We start from the raw sequence: 19,811 nt of genomic DNA on the forward strand, positions 1-19,811 counted from the left end.
TCCCACTGAAATGGTGAGTTTTTCTGCTGTGTTATAAAAAAATGCATATGGAAAGTTTGGAAGTGCGTCTTTTAATTAAGAGCAATGCGCATTTACGCACAGCAGCGGTACAGTAGCTTAATTAACACGCCGCATATCGCTCTTAATTTAAATTTAAATTTTCAGCTGCAGGTAGGATATTTAATACAGCCTATGTCTGTGTGCTTGGCAACAATACACGTGTACTGTTTGCGCGTGAAGGCGAGGGCGTCCGTGGCGAGTTTGTAGAGCGCGCGGTGAGGACAATCCATCCATGATTTTGCGGAGTTTAACACAAGTAGATATTATTGAGCTTGAGTATTTCGTTGTGTAATAATATGTTTTGAATGTTGAAAGTGATTCCATTTTTCAATAAATGTTGATTTCTTTAACTTTGCACCTTCGATTGAAACTTATTAAAAACAGACACAATCTTGATAAATCACAGTGCGTATGTTATTTTAATCTATTTACATTTCCCCCTCCCAGTATCTGCGAAATAGTATGTAAATGCCATATCTTGCATATTCCTTGAGACAAATTTATTAACTGATAAGGGCTATTTTTCACATTTGAAAGACAGTTAATAAATTGGGTTGTAGTGTTCTTACTGTGCTATGAGGTTTGCACACACTACATTTAATGCTTTAGTATATCCGGCCCAAACACTCCCTCCAAATGCTCCTGGCCCGGCCCCTCTGTCAAATTTTAGAACCCATTGTGGCCCGCGAGTCAAAAAGTTTGCCCACCTCTGCCCTAGACCTTGGAGGGCATCCTGGAAGCAGTGGAGACGCATCGGGCCCTGCTGAGTGGGAATCAGGATGAGTCGGTGACCCGTTCGAGGGGACGGAAGGACAGCCCCACCGCTGTGTACCCCGAACCGAGTGAGGCGCCCGGGGGCACATTGCCTGGAATTGCCCGGCTCGAGAGGAGTCAATGCCATCAGCTAGCCTCGGAGGCGAGGTGGGTCACGCCGTGAACTATGTCACCTCCTGTTGGGTGCAACACGAATAAACTGCACCCATGGTCCCTTTGAAGGTTGACAGACATAACACGGAAGCGATAATAGACTCCGGAAGTATGGTTACGCTCGTAACCACGAGTCTGCTGAACCAGGAGACCGAAAGGGGTAGGGAGATGTCAATTTCCTGTGTTCAAGGTGACACAAAGCGGTATCCAACCGTATGGACCAACATCATGCGCCACAAGGGAGCTGCCAGATGGGTGCAGTACCAGAGTTGCCGGTACCTCTCCTAGTGGGATGGAATTGTCTGCGGCCCTATGGTGGCACGAGTTGAAGAAAATGTTACGAGCCGGCTGAAAGAAGAGAGCGGGGACTACCCATCATCTGTGCAGCCCAGAAGCAACCAGTCAACCAACCTGTATCTACGGGTCCAGAGTCAGAGGGGGCGCCAGAACCCGACCCCCCTGGAGAACCACTGGAAGAGGAGCCCAGCCTCCCCCTCCTCTCTTTCGAGGGGCCAGTCCAGACACCCGCTGGAGGCCAACTGAGGGGACAATTTGGGACGGCCCAGTGGGAGGATCCGAACTTGAAAGCCGCCGCAGCCCAAGTGATAGCGGACAGCTACTTCTGGGGGTGAGTGACTGCCGATACCCCCATTTCCAAATCAAGAATAACCTTTTGTAACAGGTGTCGCGCCAACAGGGGGAACATCGAGAGGTATTGTTGCTGCCCCGATGGTATGTGGGAACCGTTCTTCAGCTGGCCCACACCCACCTGTTGTGGGCACACCTGGGAATGGAGAAGAACGGAAATCCGCCCGGTTCCACTGGCCGGGATAAGGAGGGCCCTGGAAGACTACTGTCAACTCACTGCCCCGAAAGCACTCTTCCGAAACCCACTGGTCTCCCTACCAATCATCGGGGTGCCCTTTGAACGCATCGCCATTGATATAGTGGGACCCCTGGTAAAAACAGCTCGAGGACACTGGTGCATCCTGGTGATAGTAGATTATGCCACCCGGTATCCCGAGGCCATTCCCCTACGAGCGGCGGTATCCAAGGGAATCGCCCGGGGAATTTTCCACCTTTTTTAGCCGGGTGGACATCCCGAACGAGATCCTGACAGACCAAGGTGCTGAGTTTATGTCCCACGTAATGAAAGAGTTTTCTGCTCCACTGCAGCTCAAGCAGATCCGGACCTCCATCTTTCACCCGCAGATGGATGGGCTCGTCGAGCGATTCAATAAAATGCTCAAACAAATGCTGCGGAAGGTCATCGTGCAGGACAGGAAGAACTGGAAACAGCTACTACCCCACCTAATGTTCTCAATCCGAGTACCCCAGTCCTCCACTGGGTTTTCCCCTTTTCGAACTCCTCTACGGGAGGAGGCCACGCGGCCTACTGGACCTCGCCAAGGAGGTGTGGCAAGCCCAACTGACCCCATTTCGCAGCGTGGTAGGGCACGTCGAGATGATGTCATAAGGTGAATGCACCAATTTGTAAGTCGCTCTGGATAAGAGCGTCTGCTAAATGACTTAAATGTAAATGTAAAAATGATGAGGGAGCAGATGACAGCCATATGGCTGTGGCACGAGAGGACAGCCTTGGCCGTGTTATGGTCAGGACCCAGGACGTCAACGGTACCAGTGGTGGTCTCAAGCAATGAGGACTTAGACCCGGTCCAGAAGAAAGAGCTCTGGGAGCTCGTCAATCGGAACATGGCGGTGTTCTCCGAGAAGCCGGGGAAACGGTACGAAAGAGGCGATATAGGATTCCGGAGGCCCGAAGGAAGGCCGTGAACCAGGAAGTGGAGGCTATGCTCGACCATTAGTATGAGTTGTCAGGAGCTGCGTTATTAGATTGGCTGCAACCTTTCAACTAAATCTCATGGTGTTTGTGCTTCAAAATGCTCAGTGGTTGTCGAGGCCTGTCAGTCACCACAGCGTCCACGTGTGGCAACCTCTCCAGTACCTGCGAACTGAGTGAAGGATATCTGTCTGCGATATCGCACAGCATTTCACCAGTGGGAGTCAACAGGTCAGTTGCGGAACTGACGCCCGTTAGTGTCATTGTAAAGGGTACCAGTCCCCCACAAAGCTGAAAATGTGTTATCGGAAGCAGAGTACACTCTGCCCGTCGGTGCTATTATTGTTGAGACGGCCACAGTGCTTGCAGAAGTGTTTAAAAGACAAGAAAAGTTCATCTCAGCTACAGTATTGCACGACTCCCAGGAGTAGGAAAGTTGCTCATTCACAGAGACTGCTGCCTCAAAATCATGAAAAGAATGGTCAATCAGTTATGCTGATTGAATGTGCCGAGATATTGTAATATATCCTTGGGTCAGATTCTGCACCAAGAGGTTTTGAAACGTCTTTTTCCCAAGGGGTGCTTTCGACAGATACCCCTCGTGGATGACTGCGTTTTAGCTAGCGTTAGGAGAAGACAGTATGGTCATTGGAGACACAGTGACCATACTTGGTTGGTTTTCCAATCAATCAGTGGGAGTAAACGATCCATCAAGTCTGCTCCGAGTAACAGGTGTTCAGATTCGAGGCTGGTAACATGCACAGGGTGAACAAGCGATACGTCCTGGAAGTGTAATTGCAGCATGAGTCTCAATGTGAGAGGCGATGTAGTCTGAGTTAAACCTCGAAGTGTGGTGTCGCATCGTTCTGTTTTTAACCTCTTGCTCCTACCTGGCACGCAGGCTAGAGCTCTGTAAATTCAAATGCGCTACGCTAAATGCTAATAGTATTAGTTAAAACTCAAACGTTCATTAAAATACACATGCAGGGTATTGAATTAAAGGTACACTCGTTGTGAATCCAGGCAACAAGTCAGATTTTTAAAATGCTTTTCGGCGAAAGCATGAGAAGCTATTATCTGATAGCATGTAACACCCCAAAAGACCCACAGGGGACGTAAACAAAATAATTAGCATAGTCGTCGCTACACAAACCGCACAAATAAAATATAAAACATTCATTACCTTTGACCATATTCTTTGTTGGCACTCCTAGATGTCCCATAATCACTATTGGGTCTTTTTTTCGATTAAATCGGTCCATATATAGCCTAGATATTGATCTATGAAGACTGTGTGATAAACGGAAAAAATAGCGTTTCATAACGTAACGTCATTTTTAAAAATTCAAAAAGTCGACGATAAACTTTCACAAAACACTTTGAAATACTTTTGTAATGCAACTTTAGGTATTAGTACACGTTAATAAGCGATAAAATTCATCAGGAGGCGATGTAAATTCTATAGCTGTCCGTCTCGAAAAAATGTCTGGAGAGAGCTCGACCAAAACATCCGAGGGAGGGAATCGGTTCCCTTGATTCGGTTTGACCAAGAATCAAAGCCAAATCAAATGACAAGACTCTAGACATCGTGTGGAAGCTGTAGGCACTGCAACCTCGGCCTCATGTAATTCGGTTCACTTTGAACAATTCCTGGAAGTAGCGCAAGGATATTTATTTCCATTTTCAGTGATCAGATTTTCCTGCACTTTTCGATGAAACGCACATTCTGTTATAGTCACAGCCGTGATTTAACCAGTTTTATAAATGTCTGAGTGTTTTCTATCCACACATACTAATCATATGCATATACTATATTCCTGGCCTGAGTAGCAGGGCTCTGAAATGTTGCGCGATTTTTAACAGAATGTTCGAAAAAGTAGAGGGTCGACTTAAGAGGTTAACTAAAGTTTAGCCGGCTTCAAAGCCCTTTTGAGATCATTAAACAACATTTGAGAGATGAGTGATATTGTTGAGCTCGAATCAATTAGTGCATGACAGGTTAAGCAGTCCTCCAGGACTGTTTCCAGGTATGGCCTCTGAGTTGTGTTTAGTGGTCATATTCCCGACAAAGTGGAGTAGATGTTCGCAACAACGTGATGTGTCATTTCTGTTCATGGTGAAAACAGATCGACTTATCGGGTTTTGAGTGGAATTGGCTCTTACAAAGTTTTTGATATTTTTCTTCGCAACCTTTTTATCAGTCTATAGACAAATCTCGTGAATTTGTTTCTTGATCGAGCGGGCCCTGGATAGGGTCTTGAGTGAAAGCAGGAGTTATTTGATAGTTAACCTCTCTGGGATATGTGGGACGTCCCACCTGCCCAAAAGCCAGGGGACATTCAGAGCGCCAAATTCAACTAAATTACTATAAAAATCTAACTTTAATTTACTATCTTGCATGTGTGATTTAATGAAAGGTACACTTGTTGTGAATTCAGCCAACATGTCAGATTTCGAAAAGGCTTTTCGCCGAAAGCAAACGATGCTACTATCTGAGGATAGTACCTCCGTAAACAAAGAGAGAAATTTCAACCCTGCAGGTGTAAAACGCAGAAATAAAAGTATAATTAATGCCTTACCTTTGATGAGCTTCTTTTATTGGCACTCCAATATGTCCCATAAACATCACATGTGGTCCTTTTGTTCGATTAATTCCGTCGATATATATCCAAAATGTCCATTTAGATCCAGAAAAACACTGGTTCCAACTTGTGCAATGTGACTACAAAATATCTCAAAAGTTACCTGTAAACTTTGTCAAAACATTTCAAACTACTTTTGTAATACAACTTTAGGTATTTTTTAATGTAAATAATCGAGAAAATTGAAGACGAGATGATCTGTGTTCAATACAGGAAGAAAACAAACTGTAGCATGCTTTCTGGTCATGCGCCTCTATCTAACAGTACACTTCAAGTGACCCTCGTTCAAGATGGCCGTACTTCTTCATTACACAAAGGAATAACCTCAACCAATTTCTAAAGACTGTTGACATCCAGTGGAAGCGATAGGAACTGCAAGAAGGTCCCTTAGAAATCTGGATTCCCAATGAAATCCCAATGAAAAGAGAGTGATGGTGATGGTTTGTCCTCAGGGTTTCGCCTGCTAAATAAGTTGTGTTATACTCACAGACATGATTCAAACAGTTTTAGAAACTTCAGAGTGTTGTCTATCCAAATCTACTAATAATATGCATATCTTATCCTCTGGGGATGAGTAGCAGGCAGTTGAATTTGGGCATGCATTTCATCCGGACGTGAAAATTACTGCCCTCTGTCACCAAGAAGTTGACGTCCTTGCTATGGGTGTTAATTCCGGCGGACCTGTTGTCTTGCAATTCCATGTCTAGTCCTACTGACCTTTTTCCCTACTGACTTATCTTTTTCACATTTTACTTGCTTTAGTAGAACGTCTCGAGAACATATGGCTATGTTATGATCGTCCTTGAACCCTTTGTTAGCCTTGTGCTCTGACGCTCTGTGTCAAGCGATTAGGTCGATTGTAACGGTAGTTGTTTCGATAGTGACATACTTTACAGTTATTTCGACCACAGTGGGTATTGGTCTCGTGGTTTCGTGGTAGAAACCATTGTTGCTAACACTCTAATACCTGATAATGCCCCCTCTAATTGGAGTGAGTGCTCCTGGTAAAACATCAAAACCGAGATGTCAGGGCTCTTAGCTTCGCATACTTTTGATGCTTCAAAAGCTGTGCTTGCAGGCCCTCTGAGATGTAAGATTGGCAAGCCAACATGGGCTGTAGGGACCAAGAAGGTAATGAAGTTGGGTTACATGTTCGACAGAAGCATTATTTTGAATGGTATCAGTTCTTGTATTGCTGTTTCAGTGAGTTGGCCAAAGTAAGCTGAACAAAGCCTATGATAGTGAGCTTGTGGGTGTTCATTCTGAGCTTGTTTGACAGTGTTAACCAGTGAGCTGTCGTGTTTTCAGTGGTTCTGCGACTCACATTCTATTTTCAAAGCTGTGGCAAGTTTAGCGTAGTCGTTTTGCACGTGTTGCTGTTGTAGACGAATGAACCTCGTCATGTGTCTATTCATTCGCGTCAACAGATAAAGCCTGTCAGAACCCGTAGCATTTGGGTAGCCATCCAAGGCGTCCTCTATGTCTGCTAGGAACGTCTCAGTTTTGTTGGCTTACCTGGAATGGGATCAAAGGGGCGGAAGGTTTTGACGAGTTTGTCAGGCGAAAAGGGTTGGCTTCATCCTGTGGGGAAATTGGGTCCGAAAGGCCAAGAGGAGAAGCCAAGGTTTAGCTTTGTTGGCGAGGAGGTGTCATATTACTCTGTGCCAAATGGCCAAGAGGAGAAGACTGAGGGACACCCGAGAGAGGCAAAGTCTGAAACCTTCTTCACTCCTTTGTGTACCGAGCTCCGGTTGCTTGGTTGGGTAGTCACTCTGTAGCAGGTGACTGTTCTCAAATTCCTCCAGATGGTACCTAAGGGTGGTATTCTGCTGCATGGGTCCCTAGAACATTATTGCTTTGAGTAATATTCATCAAAACTGCATGCATGTTATCAAGTTGCGCGCTCCTGTTTGTAGATAACTCAAAAGATGTATCTAGTTTTGCTTGGACTTCATTGTATTTAGTTTTGGCTAAATCAAGTTGTTTCTGTATAAAAAATATTTAGTTGAAGAGTTTGTGCTCGTTCAACATCATAAGTATTTGCAATTACCTTAATTGTTCAGTTTTCAAACGCAGTTCCTCGACTAGCAGAATGTTTTCAACCCACTCTGATACAGTAGCTTGCACATGATTAAATATGCTGTATATATATATTCCTTTTTCAAAATGTGGGTTTTGAGTTGATGTGGAGCTGCAAAAACGATGAAACATCAATACTGGATAAGTACTGTGGTACTTGATGTGAATGAATTTGCAAAAGCTAATTTAATTGATTAACCTGTCTTGGGCAGGGGGTGGTATTTTCACCTCCGGATGAACAGTGTGCCCAAATTAAACTGCCTGCTACTCAGGCCCATAAGCTAGGATATGCATATGATAATATATTAGATTTGGATAGAAAACACTCTAAAGTTTCCAAAACTGTTAAAATAATGTCTGAGAGAATAACAGATCTGATATGGCAGGCGAAAACCCGAGGAAAATCCAACCAGAAAGTACTATTATCTTGAAAGGCTGTTTTTCCATTGAAAGCCTATCCACCATACAAAGATTTAGAACCCAGGCTTTTCAGGCTTTTACTCTGAAAAATGAAGGAGATACACCGTTTTCAATGAGAGGACAGTGGGACATTTCCAGACATGGACCAAGCACGCGATCGGGAGTGCGCATTTCTTGTTTACCTTTTCCATTGAGGAAGCTTTTGTCCAGTTGAAATATTATTTATTATTTATGACAAAAACAAACTGAGGATTGATTTTAAACATCATTTGACATGTTTCTACTATCTTTTATTGTACTTTTTAAAACTTCGTCTTGGTGTTGAGAGCGCTCATTGTGCCTTTGGATTTCTGAACTAAACGTACCAACAAAATGGAGGTATTTGACATAAAGATGAACTTTATCGAACAAAATGAACATTTGTTGTCTAACATGGAGACCTGTGATTGCCATCTGATGAAGATCATCAAAGGTTAGTGATTAATTTAATCTTTATTTCTGACTTTTGTGAGCCCTAGCCTTGGCTGGAAAATGGCTGTATGGTTGTCTGTGACTAGGTGCTGACCTAACATAATCGTTTGGTGAGCTTTCGCCTTAAAGCCTGTTTGAAATCGGACACTGTGGCTGGATTTACAAAAAATGCATATTTAAAATGGTGTAAAATACTTGTATGTTTGAGGAATTTTAATTATGAGATTTCTGTTGTTTTGAATTTGACACCCTACAATTTCACTGGCTGTTGTCGAGGTGGGACGCTTGCAGAGAGATTAATAACCTCTTGAAACTCTGGGGGCAGTATTTCATTTTTGGATGGAAAGAAAACACTCTGACGTTTCCAAAACTGTAAAGATATTGTCTGTGAGTGTGACAGAACTAATGCTACAGGCGAAACCAAGATGAAACTTCAAACAGGAAGTGAGCCAGATTTTTGAGGCGCTGTGTTCCAATGTCTCCTTATATGGCTGTGAATGCGCCAGGAACAAGCCTACACTTTCTGTCGTTTCCCCAAGGTGTCTGCAGCATTGTGACGTATTTGTAGGCATATCATTGGAAGATTGACCATAAGAGACTACATTTACCAGGTGTCCGCCTGGTGTCCTCCGTCGAAATTGGTGCGTAATCTCCAGCTGCATGTATTTTTCCATGTGATTCAGAGGAGAAACCAAACTTCCACGAATGATATATCATCAAATGGATATGTGAAAAACACCTTGAGGATTGATTCTAAACAACGTTTGCCATGTTTCTGTCGATATTATGGAGTTAATTTGGAAAAAAAGTTCGGCGTTTTGATGACTGAATTTTCGGGGGTTTTTCTTAGCCAAACGTAATGAACAAAACGGAGTGATTTCTCCTACACAAATAATATTTTTGGAAAAACTGAACATTTGCTATCTAACTGAGTCTCCTCATTGAAAACATCCGAAGTTCTTCAAAGGTAAATTATTTTATTTGAATGCTTTTCTTGTTTTTGTGAAAATGTTGCCTGCTAAATGCTATGCTTAATGCTATGCTAGCTATCAATACTCTTACACAAATGCTTGTTTTGCTATGGTTGAAAAGCATATTTTGAAATTCTGAGATGACAGTGTTGTTAACAAAAGGCTAAGCTTGAGAGCCAATATATTTATTTAATTTAATTTGCGATTTTCATGAATAGTTAACGTTGCGTTATGGTAATGAGTTTGAGTTTGAGGCTATAATTACGATCCCGGATACGGGATTGCTCGTTTCAAGAGGTTTTAATCAATGTTAATGATCAATCATACCTGTATAGGCTATCTGGGTATTTGTCACGCCCTGACCTTAGAGATCCTTTATTCTCTATTTTTGGTTAGGTTGGGGTGTGACTAGGGTGGGCATTCTAGTTTTGTTATTTCTATATTGGCCTGGTATTGTTCCCAATCAGAGGCAGCTGTCTATCGTTGTTTCTGATTGGGGATCATATTTAGGCAGCCTTTTCCCACCTGTTTGTTGTGGGATATTGTTTGTGTGTAGTTGCCTGTGAGCACTGCATTTGACTTCACGTTTAGTTTGTTCTGTATTGTTTTGGTGAGTTTCATTAATTAAACATGTGGAACTCTACGCACGCTGCGCCTTGGTCCGATTCTTACAACAACGTTTGTGACAGTATTAAACTTTACATAACTTGAAGCATTGCTGTAACTAGGTTAATGTGGAAAAGGTTCAACTGTCACATTGGTGGAAACAAATCAATTTGGATCTCATCCAAATGATCCACCTGAAAAGGGTCGGAAGGCAATTGAACTACCTTGTTGAATTGAATGCGACAACAATATCAAATCAGTTGAGATTGTCTGGATATCATAAGTGTAACCAGTAGTTCAAATGTGAGTATACCTTCACCACCAGGGTCACTTATCCCTGAGGGCTGAAGCCACATGTAATCACTTGTTACAAATGTGAGAAAACTTTGGGCCTCAATGGAATTATAATTTATTTTTTTACTTGTACCAGGGGTCACTAATTGAAAATGGGAGTGACGAGGAGGTGGAACTTCTGTCGCCCAAAGGTCACTGATCCCAGAAAGCTGAGGTCAAACGGGATTCCCGCATGGCGTGGGATTTCACCTTAAACAAAGGAAAAATATAGTGCAACCTAGCCCCACTTGTACCAGAATCTCTTCCAAGCAAAGGGGTCCCCCTTCGACAAGGGAATGGGTTTACTCGTGACGTCTCACTTTCAAACCCTTTTGGAGTTATTTTTCGCGATGTAAGATAGAAATATACCGTTTTCTACCAATACTACTGAAACGCAAGACATAATTAGTTGCTTCGGACATCATATCTACTCAAATTCAAGCTGGCCCATATGTCCTCGCTCAAGAAATTAATAATGACCGAGTCTCCCCGCTTCTGAAAAGCGAGAGACAGAAATAGTACTACGTTTGGCCCAGCTAGTCTATTCCTCCGAATACCTACATTGGCTGGCTCATACAGTATGACACAGACTATGTCGGAGAAACAACACCGGAGACAACCTCTACCCAACAACAACGATTCCTGCCTACAGCTCTAATGGTGTATAACGTAATCTGGGTGTATGACCTCAATTTCATATCGGCTGAATTCAACATGAAGGCCTCATTCCATCTTAGATTCCTCGCACGGGGCACCAATATGTCGTGACGTGACTATCATTAATGTGATGACTGCTATTTATCGAATAATTACCTACTACGTTTAATTATTACTTGATTAAATGAGTCGTGTAACAATTAACTCATTAGGAATTTGGGGCACTACGGGAATAGTTATTTAACGAGTTACTATCGCCCGACTTAAACTCTAAAGATATTTATAATATCTCTTACATTAGTAACAGTCCATTATTAATTATTACCTCAATCACATTCTGAACGTCGTTGACATCGTAAATCTGCAGGAACCCTAATTTAAGTGATGAATCAGCGATACACAAATTGGCTTAATTATTTATTAATTATTTATTTACTAACTAACTAAATAATCACACAGAAAAACATAAACAAACACACACAAACACGGTAAAGGTTATTGATTTCTGAAACGGCGTTTTTCGTTTGTAGAAAGAGAGACCGAAATGCAGCGTGGTGGTTACTCATGACTTTAATGAATGAAGAGCGATACATGAAAATAACTTATACTAAAGCAAAACAACAAACGGATGAAACTACACAGAGACAGGAACAATCACCCACGAAATACACAGTGAAACCCAGGCTACCTAAATACGGTTCCCAATCAGAGACAACGAGAATCACCTGACTCTGATTGAGAACCGCCTCAGGCAGCCAAGCCTATACAACACCCCTACTCAACCGCAATCCCAATAATACAAAACCCCAATACAAAATACAACAACATAAACCCATGTGACACCCTGGCCTGACCAAATAATATAATGAAAACACAAAATACAATGACCAAGGCGTGACAATTACTAACATAATGTAATGAAAACAGTCCCTAGTGGACTAACCCAATATGACAGCTTCTTACACAATGGAAAGGGGAGGGATATGTAAGGAGAGGGAGAGTCAAGAGTCAACTTCTTGTACATTCATTTGGAAACTACGCTCACCATAGTCAGAATATTTAGCACCCTAACAATTGCTCATTCAGATTAGAAATGAACATATTTACACGTCGATGTCTCACTCTGTCGTCACTCTGTTGAAACCACTCGATCCGTCTATGGCGAGTAGTTCGATGTGAGTCTCTGGTTGTCCACCAGAGGTCACAATGTCCTTAGTTGTATGCTTCTTTGTTTTGGAGTGTTCATTAGAATGAATACATCAGAGGTGTACCACATGGTGGTGAGAGGGATCTGTTCTTCCCTCCCATCTTTGGTCAATTGTTCTAGACTACTTTACATACAGAGCTGCAGACGGTGCATGTTTTGGTCTAGTCTTCACCTTCTACACTTGTCGAGAGTTTCAGAGGGTCTTACCATTTTCTGGTCTTCAACGTGTGGACCACGTCCTCACGTTCTCTGGTTTGCATTTAAATTCTCAGCGAGTCCTTTTAAGCACTCTGGCATTGGAGGGCATTCCGCCATGTTGACACAATGTCTGTGCTCACGTGGGCATGGTTACTGACTGGGCCTAGGTTTATATGAACAGCCATTATCTCATTTAGGTTCAAATCACATTTCTATATTCACAAAAGTATTCTTATACTTAATCATTTATTTTATACAACATTTAGATGCCATCCTGATAACTAACTCTGAAAGTGTACACATCCTAGTTATCTTGTTATACCATCCTTAATGACATCACAAAATAATCAATGATATGGCATGATTACTGTTTGGATCCCCACCAACCATTCCAAATGTTTGGATTTCAAAACTAATGTTATTTTATCCAATCTTAGAGTTCTTAGGCAAGAGACTCTCTCTACACACAGCACATTCCTTTGTTTAATACTGCAGGGCAAGAGAGACAGAGTTTATGACCGGTGTTAAGTCATAAAACCGGCCAAACTCTGGCTATCTGTCAGGTCTGGCTATCTGTCAGCCCTGTGCTGAGCTGATCTGGTGCCTTTGATCCTCACCAAGGAGAGAGAGAGAGTCATGACAAAACCAAGATTCAACTCTTAGGCCTGAATGCCAACCGTGACACGCCTGGAGGAAATCTGGCACCATCCCTATGGTGAAGCATGGTGGTGGCAGCATCGTGCTGTGGGGGTGTTTTTCAGCAGCAGGGACTGGGAGACCAGTCAGGATCGGGGCAAAGATGAATGAAGCAAACTATAGAGAGATCCTTGATGATAACATGCTGCAGAGTGCTCAGCACCTTAGACTGGGTCAAAGGTTCACCTTCCTACAGGACAATGACCCTAAGTACACAACCAAGACAACGCAGGAGTGGCTTCGGGACAAGTCTCTGAATATCCTTGAGTGGCCCAGCCAGAGCCCGGAAAAAAACCTGATCGAACATCTCTGGAGAGACCTGAAAATAGCTGTGCAGCAACGCTCCCCATCCAACCTGACAGAGCTTGAGAGGATCTGCAGAGAAGAATGGGATAAACTTCCCAAATAAAGGTGTGCCAAGCTTGTCCCATCATACCCAGACTCAAGTCTGCAATTACTGCCAAAGGTGCTTCAACAAAATACTGAGTAAAGAGTCTGAATACTTATGTAAATGTGATATCAGTTTTTTTTAAATACATTCTCAAACATTTCTAAAACCCTGTTTTTGCTTTGTCATTATGGGGTATTGTGTATAGATTGATGAGGGGAAAAAACAATTTAACCAATTTTAGAATAAGTTTGTAACCTAAAACAATTGGGGAAAAGTCAACTGGTCTGAATACTGTTCGAAGACACTGTTTGCATCAAATACCCGACTCCTTGAAAGTCGTGTATTGATTATATATGGATGCGTGATGAATGGTGATCACTGAAATCAACAGATGCAGTGTTGCTCATTGGATTACCCCATATCATGGAATAGGCTATGTGAAAGTTTTTAAGACAAAAAGAGATTGGAATTATATTATTTTATTTGGATATCCATACACAAAAAAATTGGATATCTATCTGGTTGTAAGAAAGGGAGGAGGATATTTTCGTATCTAAAATGTGGGTGAACCTTTGCTTTAGTATACATTTCTCGAGCTCGTTATGTGTGTTGTTTCGCACACGGGACTCAAATCTGGATGGACTCGTGCCTTGTAAAAAACGTATATCCTATTGCGCAATATATTCCAACATTCAAACAAAATACACCAGCGACATCATTTAGGTGATAAAGGTTCTGAGCACAGTGTTTCTGATCAGATCGACAATTGCCTTCTATTTATTTGTGTGGCTACGATGCCATCTTTTAGAGCACAGCATTTTCTGTTTGGTTTCCAGAGCATTGAAAGAGAGAAATTAAATAAGCTACTACTGAGGTCTAGTAGTAAAAGGCGTGTTGTGTTGGTGATGTGCTAAAGTGTGATGTATGATATTTTGAAAACTGCTGGTGTGTTGTGTTTATGAGGAGCCCCCTCTAGCATGTATTGTTCTATGTTTCCTCCTTGCTTGGCAGATATCTCAGAAAAAATACAAAGTGTGAACCCGCGAATCACAGAAAATACATCTCAATCAATTTGACTTCTATATAAAGTCTTTATTTTGCACAAACTTCTATCTAGTGCTGCAGTGAGTGGGGGGCTGTATAACCCTGTGATGTAGCTCTAACTCTACCTCATTCTCCCTGAGTTAGAGAGGTGCACACTTTGACAGACAATCCAACAACAAGTCAGAGGGGTTTAGGAACATAGACAGATTTTCAAAATGTGCCATTATTTTGAAAATGTTGGAGACTTTTTCAAATTTAATTTAAGCTTTATTTAACTAGGTAAGTCAGGTAATAACAAATTCTTATATACAATGACAGCGTAGTTACAGTCCAAACTTTTACCATTCAAGTCTATGGCCATTGAAATGCATTTGGAATTCACTGTATGCAAGTGTGGTTGTTTAGTAGTATATATTTCTTTTTTTGCAACCTGAAAACAGTCAGCTTGCATGTTTTAAAGTTGTTTTAGTGTTGGTAGCTTTTAAAGTTTTGGCACTAGAGGTTCCAGTGGAATGACAATATTAAGTATGAACAGCTTCTAAAGATGTTCTTTGCTTTGCTTTAATACCATCATTGTTGAGGCAATAATACCAGTAGATAAACAAACAAATAAAACATGTCAAGATTATCTTTGTGTTTTCTTTTTGTCTCCCATCAGACTTCACTGCCATATTGTTGGATGTTATGGGAAATTCCACAAGCTATCTACAAGAGCTATTCAAATCTAGCTCCATATTATCAGGTAAGGATTGAGAGAAGATTTTACTGTCTTTGGATCAAAAAAAATTGCTATATAAAAACTCAAGGTTACTTTCGTAACCCCAGTTCTCTAATAATGAGTGAGATGTATAACAATGGTATTTTTTATTAAACCTTAATTTAACTAGGCAAGCCAGAACAAATTATCATTTACAATGACGGCCTACTCCGGATGACCCAATTGTTCGTTATACAGTTGTGATACAGCCTGGAATTGAACCAGGGTCTGTAGTGATGCCTCTTGCACTGAGATCCAATGCCTTAGACTGCTGTGCCACTGGGGAGCTGGAAGTGGATTACTAACAGGAAGGACCAATCACGCAAGGTCTGCCTGAGACAGACAGGTAGAATGGCAAATGAAGTGACCCACTTCCTCTTTACAAGAGCCAGTCGTCCCACCCTCTGGTAATTCTTGTTGTTTTCTATTTGAATTTATTAAGGATTTTGTTTTCTTATCTATTTGAGTTCAACCACAATATTTGTTGGATTATTCATTCTCTCTTTTCTGGTGGATTAAACTGAAATTGCAACCAATCACGGCCAGTTGTGATACAGCCAACCTAACTAAGAAATACATTTGACGATGTATACATTTCCCCCTACACTCCTTCTAGGCAAGCTTCACCTGCTTATTTTTTGTTGTTGCATGTTTTGAATGTTATTTTGGCATTAATACGTGTCACATATCAGTTTGCAAACAATTACATTTTTTTGTTAATAAAGCTGCATAGAAACATGTTCTCTTTTTTGTCAGCTCCAAAATGCAGCTTTCTAGCTCATTGCTTTCTGTGGTGGTGGGGCAGCCAGCGGAAAATACAAGCGTACGGGTTGGTCATGTTCTCTAGTTGCGCCTTGATTGGCTCAGTGTTCTTTCACTCATGGACACACTATGTCACAGCTAAATCTATGGGGAGTGCTCGAAAATTCAAGCCCCTTGGGTGCTGCAATAGAGTTACATTAGACGTGCCCATCCAAGAAGGCTCATGATCATTGGCCAGAGATAAAATGAAGTAAAATCATAGCTTTGATTCGATTGATCATGTCATCATCATCCTTTCAAAATCTTAGCTAGCAAGCTGGACAAGCAGTCATCATCATGAATCACATCGACATTCTACTGGCAAATCCTTTTCAATCCTTGTAATATGAAGAGAAATTGTAGATAAAACCTATCGGTGCTCATTGGCCATTGGATATAAACATTACATAACAAGTTGGAAATCAACAATGAGTTGTTTGGAAGGAATCAGTGGCTAACTACAAGAATTGCAAAGCAATCACTAGCCTGCTATTCAGTGAAGTGGCTTTGTGGTCCAAGTCTGGTTTTCAGGGTCTCTTTTCCAAGCTTAACAGGATAAACATTCAAAACAATGGCCCAGAACAGTTTGAATACTTTGGCCATGTTAATCCAGCATGACTTCTGCCGCTTTTAAAACAACTGGAAACTCGGAACTGGGAAATCTCAGACATCAGTGATAACAAGACAAAGATTCAACCTTGTTATTTTCAGAGTTCCCAGTTGTCTTGAAAGCACCATAAATCCAGAGAATGCCAGACTTTGACAACAAATTTTGATGACAAAATGTGCCCACAAGGCCCGTTGCACCACCTTCCTGTTCAAGTGAGCACAACAAGGTGAGTCCAAAAATGTCTTGTATGCTGCTGCATAAATGTTGTAATACTGTAAGAATGGCCCATGTTCTGAATTATGCCACTCTGATCCTCAACACGGGGTCCCCTCAGGGGTGCATGCTCAGACCCCTCCTGTACTCCCAGTCCACTCATGACTGCACAGCCAGGCATGACTCCAACACCATCATTAAGCTTGCTGATGACACAACAGTGGTAGGCCTGATCACCAACAACGATGAGACAGCCTATAGGGAGGAGGTCAGAGACCTGACCGTGTGGTGCAAGGACAACAACCTCTCCCTCAACGTGATCAAGACAAAGGAGATGATTGTGGACTACAGGAAAAGGATGACCGAGAACACCCCCATTCTCATCAACTGGGCACTAGGGGAGAAAGTTGAGAGCTTCAAGTTCCTTTGCGTCCACATCACCAACAAACTGACATTGTCCAAGCACACCAAGACAGTCGTGAAGAGGGAACGACAAAACCAATTTCCCCTCAGGAAACTGAAAATATTTGGCATGGTTCTCAGATCCTCAATGGTTTTACAGCTGCACCATGGAGAGCATCCTGATGGGTTGCATTACTGCCTGGTATGGCAACTGCTTGGCCTACGACCGTAAGGTACTACAGAGGGTAGTGCGTACGGCCAAGTACATCACCAGGACCAAGCTTCATGCCATCCAGGACCTCTGCACCAGGTGGAGTCAGAGGAAGGCCCCTAAAATTGTCAAAGCCTCCAGCCACGCCAGTCATAGACTGTTCTCTCTGCTACCGCATGGCAAGTGGTACCAGAGTGCCAAGTCTAGGTCCCAGAGCCTTCTAAACAGTTTACACCCCCAAGCCATAACACTCCTGAAAAGCTCATCAAATGGCTACCCAGACTATTTGCATTGCCCCCTCCCTCCATCTGCTGCTACACTCTTATTATCTATACATAGCCACTTTAATAACTCTACCTACATATGCATAATTACCTCAATTACCTCGACACATTGACATTGACTCTGTACCGGTACCCCCTGTATATAGCCCCGCTATTGTTATTTACTGCTGCTCTTTAATTGTGTGTCATTCTTATATCTTACTTTTTTTATTTTCTTAAAACTGCATTGTTGGTTAAGGGCTTGTAAGTAAGCATTTCAAGTATGCTTGTAAGTAAGCATTTCACTGTAAGGTCTACACCTAGTGCATGTGACAAAGAACATTTGATTTGATTCCCCACCCCCCTTTTTTAAAACTTTGAACAGGAAAGTATGAATACTGACTGTTCTCTAGCTCGATGGAGAGGGTTCTCTGACAATTAAGCTGAGTTGCCATTGGCCTGCTGGAAGAAAAAAAACAACAAGTGGGCTAAGGAAGTTTCATAGTGAGCCAAGAAAGCCTGTTCCCCTGGGAAACCAAGAACAGGAGGCTGCGGGGATGCACTCCATGAGAGCAATGGGAAGTATTTTCACGTTTATTTCCCTGCCATGCTCGAATAGAGTGATTGCACCGTCTGGTGGTGTTCTACTGTGTTAGCGCGATAGACAGTTTTGAAGCAAATGCTGCACGGCATAGGAAGAGGACCATGATAAATGGCAACTGGCAATCTGCCATCCTGCTCTGTTTGTCCGATGAGACTGGAGGGAAAGCGGACATGTTGACTTCCACCCTTGGCTGGAACCTGAAAAGGTGCCATGGGGGGAGTCTAGAGGAGGAGGGCACTTGGGGGTAAAGTGCAGCTACTCCATTTTCCTGTGTAAGCAAGTACACAAAAGTGAGCTGCTGCACAGGGAATCTTTTTTTCCCCTCAAATGTGCCTCTCTACTACCCCGTGACACAGAGAGGGTTTGCTTATGTTAAACCCGAGAGAGGGAGAGTAGTAGTGAGATGTAGGCTTTGCAAGCACTCCTCCTCTACGGCCAGGACTGCACCCTAGGTTGCCGAACCCTCTTGCTCTTTTCTTTGGTTTGAGGGTCTAACCTGGAGGATATTGGCAGCTTGATGCGTGTTCAGGGATTTTGGTCCAACAAAAGCCAGCTTGATTCACCCTCCCAGCTGTGGGGCTGGATCAGATAGTTGCAGGAAACAACAGGCTGTCACGGGGCCTGTGACTGTGGGGCAGGAAGGAGTTAAAGGCTTTGCCTTCTTTCATATGCATGTCACACTTTTGCAACATGGCGGTAACAGTGGACCCAAACAACTCCTTGGGTGTGACATGGGCATCCAGGAGGTCCACTTTTTCTTTGTCTGTCAACCTATACAAGTTTAAACAAAGTGAACTCTCTCCCACCACCACCAGGCTCATAGTATGACCACAGCCTTGGATGGCATTATGGGAGGTGCAGAGATTTAGGTATGTAATCATACAAATCTAATCCCAAGTATCTGGATTTATGGTGTCTGAATCCAGCCGTTTCCACACCAATCAATTAAGAGGTCGCATTGAGTGCTCTGATTTACTGGGCTGAGTATTCTGAAAAATGGAGGCAGAAAAGCTTTCCATCTTTCCAGGGAGGGAGGCTCTGGCGGTGTTAGTAACACGTACGTGGGGTTGAGGGGGGTTGAGGTGGTCAGCCAGTGATGGCGCCACCATGGGGGCGCATTGCAAAACCTGGATGCATCCATATTGTGCATGTCCAGGCTAGGGGAGCCCCTTACAAGGTTCTTGCTGGTAAGTGGCTTTTGCCATGAGCCCTTCACCTCCCTGAGACAAGCTGAAAGTTTGGGAAGCAGTTGATTAACTGGAGCCATACGGGACAGGAGTCTTTAACCATCGTACAAGTCCCTAATGGGATCCTTATCCCCCCAAGGGAGCCGGCCACTTGATGCCATGTTTGGCCGCAGAGAGCCAAAACTCCAAGAGGGTGAGAGCAGCCCCCCTTGTACTGGGAAAATGGTCAGTCTAGGTAACACAAATGAGTGAACATAGGT

The 19,811-nt window shown here is 42.8% G+C and overlaps 1 protein-coding gene across 7 annotated transcripts in view; it reads left to right on the plus strand.

Moving 5' to 3' along the window:
- LOC124035964 (HERV-H LTR-associating protein 1) overlaps positions 1-19,811 on the plus strand; it is an 82,894-nt gene that overhangs the window by 11,888 nt on the left and 51,195 nt on the right. For all 7 annotated transcript variants that reach the window (XR_006838819.1, XM_046349960.1, XM_046349961.1 and 4 more), the window contains one exon: positions 15,162-15,245. Coding sequence is in view for 6 of the 7 variants with exons in the window: in XM_046349960.1 (XP_046205916.1) it covers positions 15,162-15,245 (84 nt within the window). In the remaining variant the exon portion in view is untranslated. The remainder of the gene's footprint in view (positions 1-15,161; positions 15,246-19,811) is intronic.

Source organism: Oncorhynchus gorbuscha, linkage group LG05 (genome assembly GCF_021184085.1).
Source record: "Oncorhynchus gorbuscha isolate QuinsamMale2020 ecotype Even-year linkage group LG05, OgorEven_v1.0, whole genome shotgun sequence".
Lineage (NCBI taxonomy): Eukaryota > Metazoa > Chordata > Actinopteri > Salmoniformes > Salmonidae > Oncorhynchus > Oncorhynchus gorbuscha.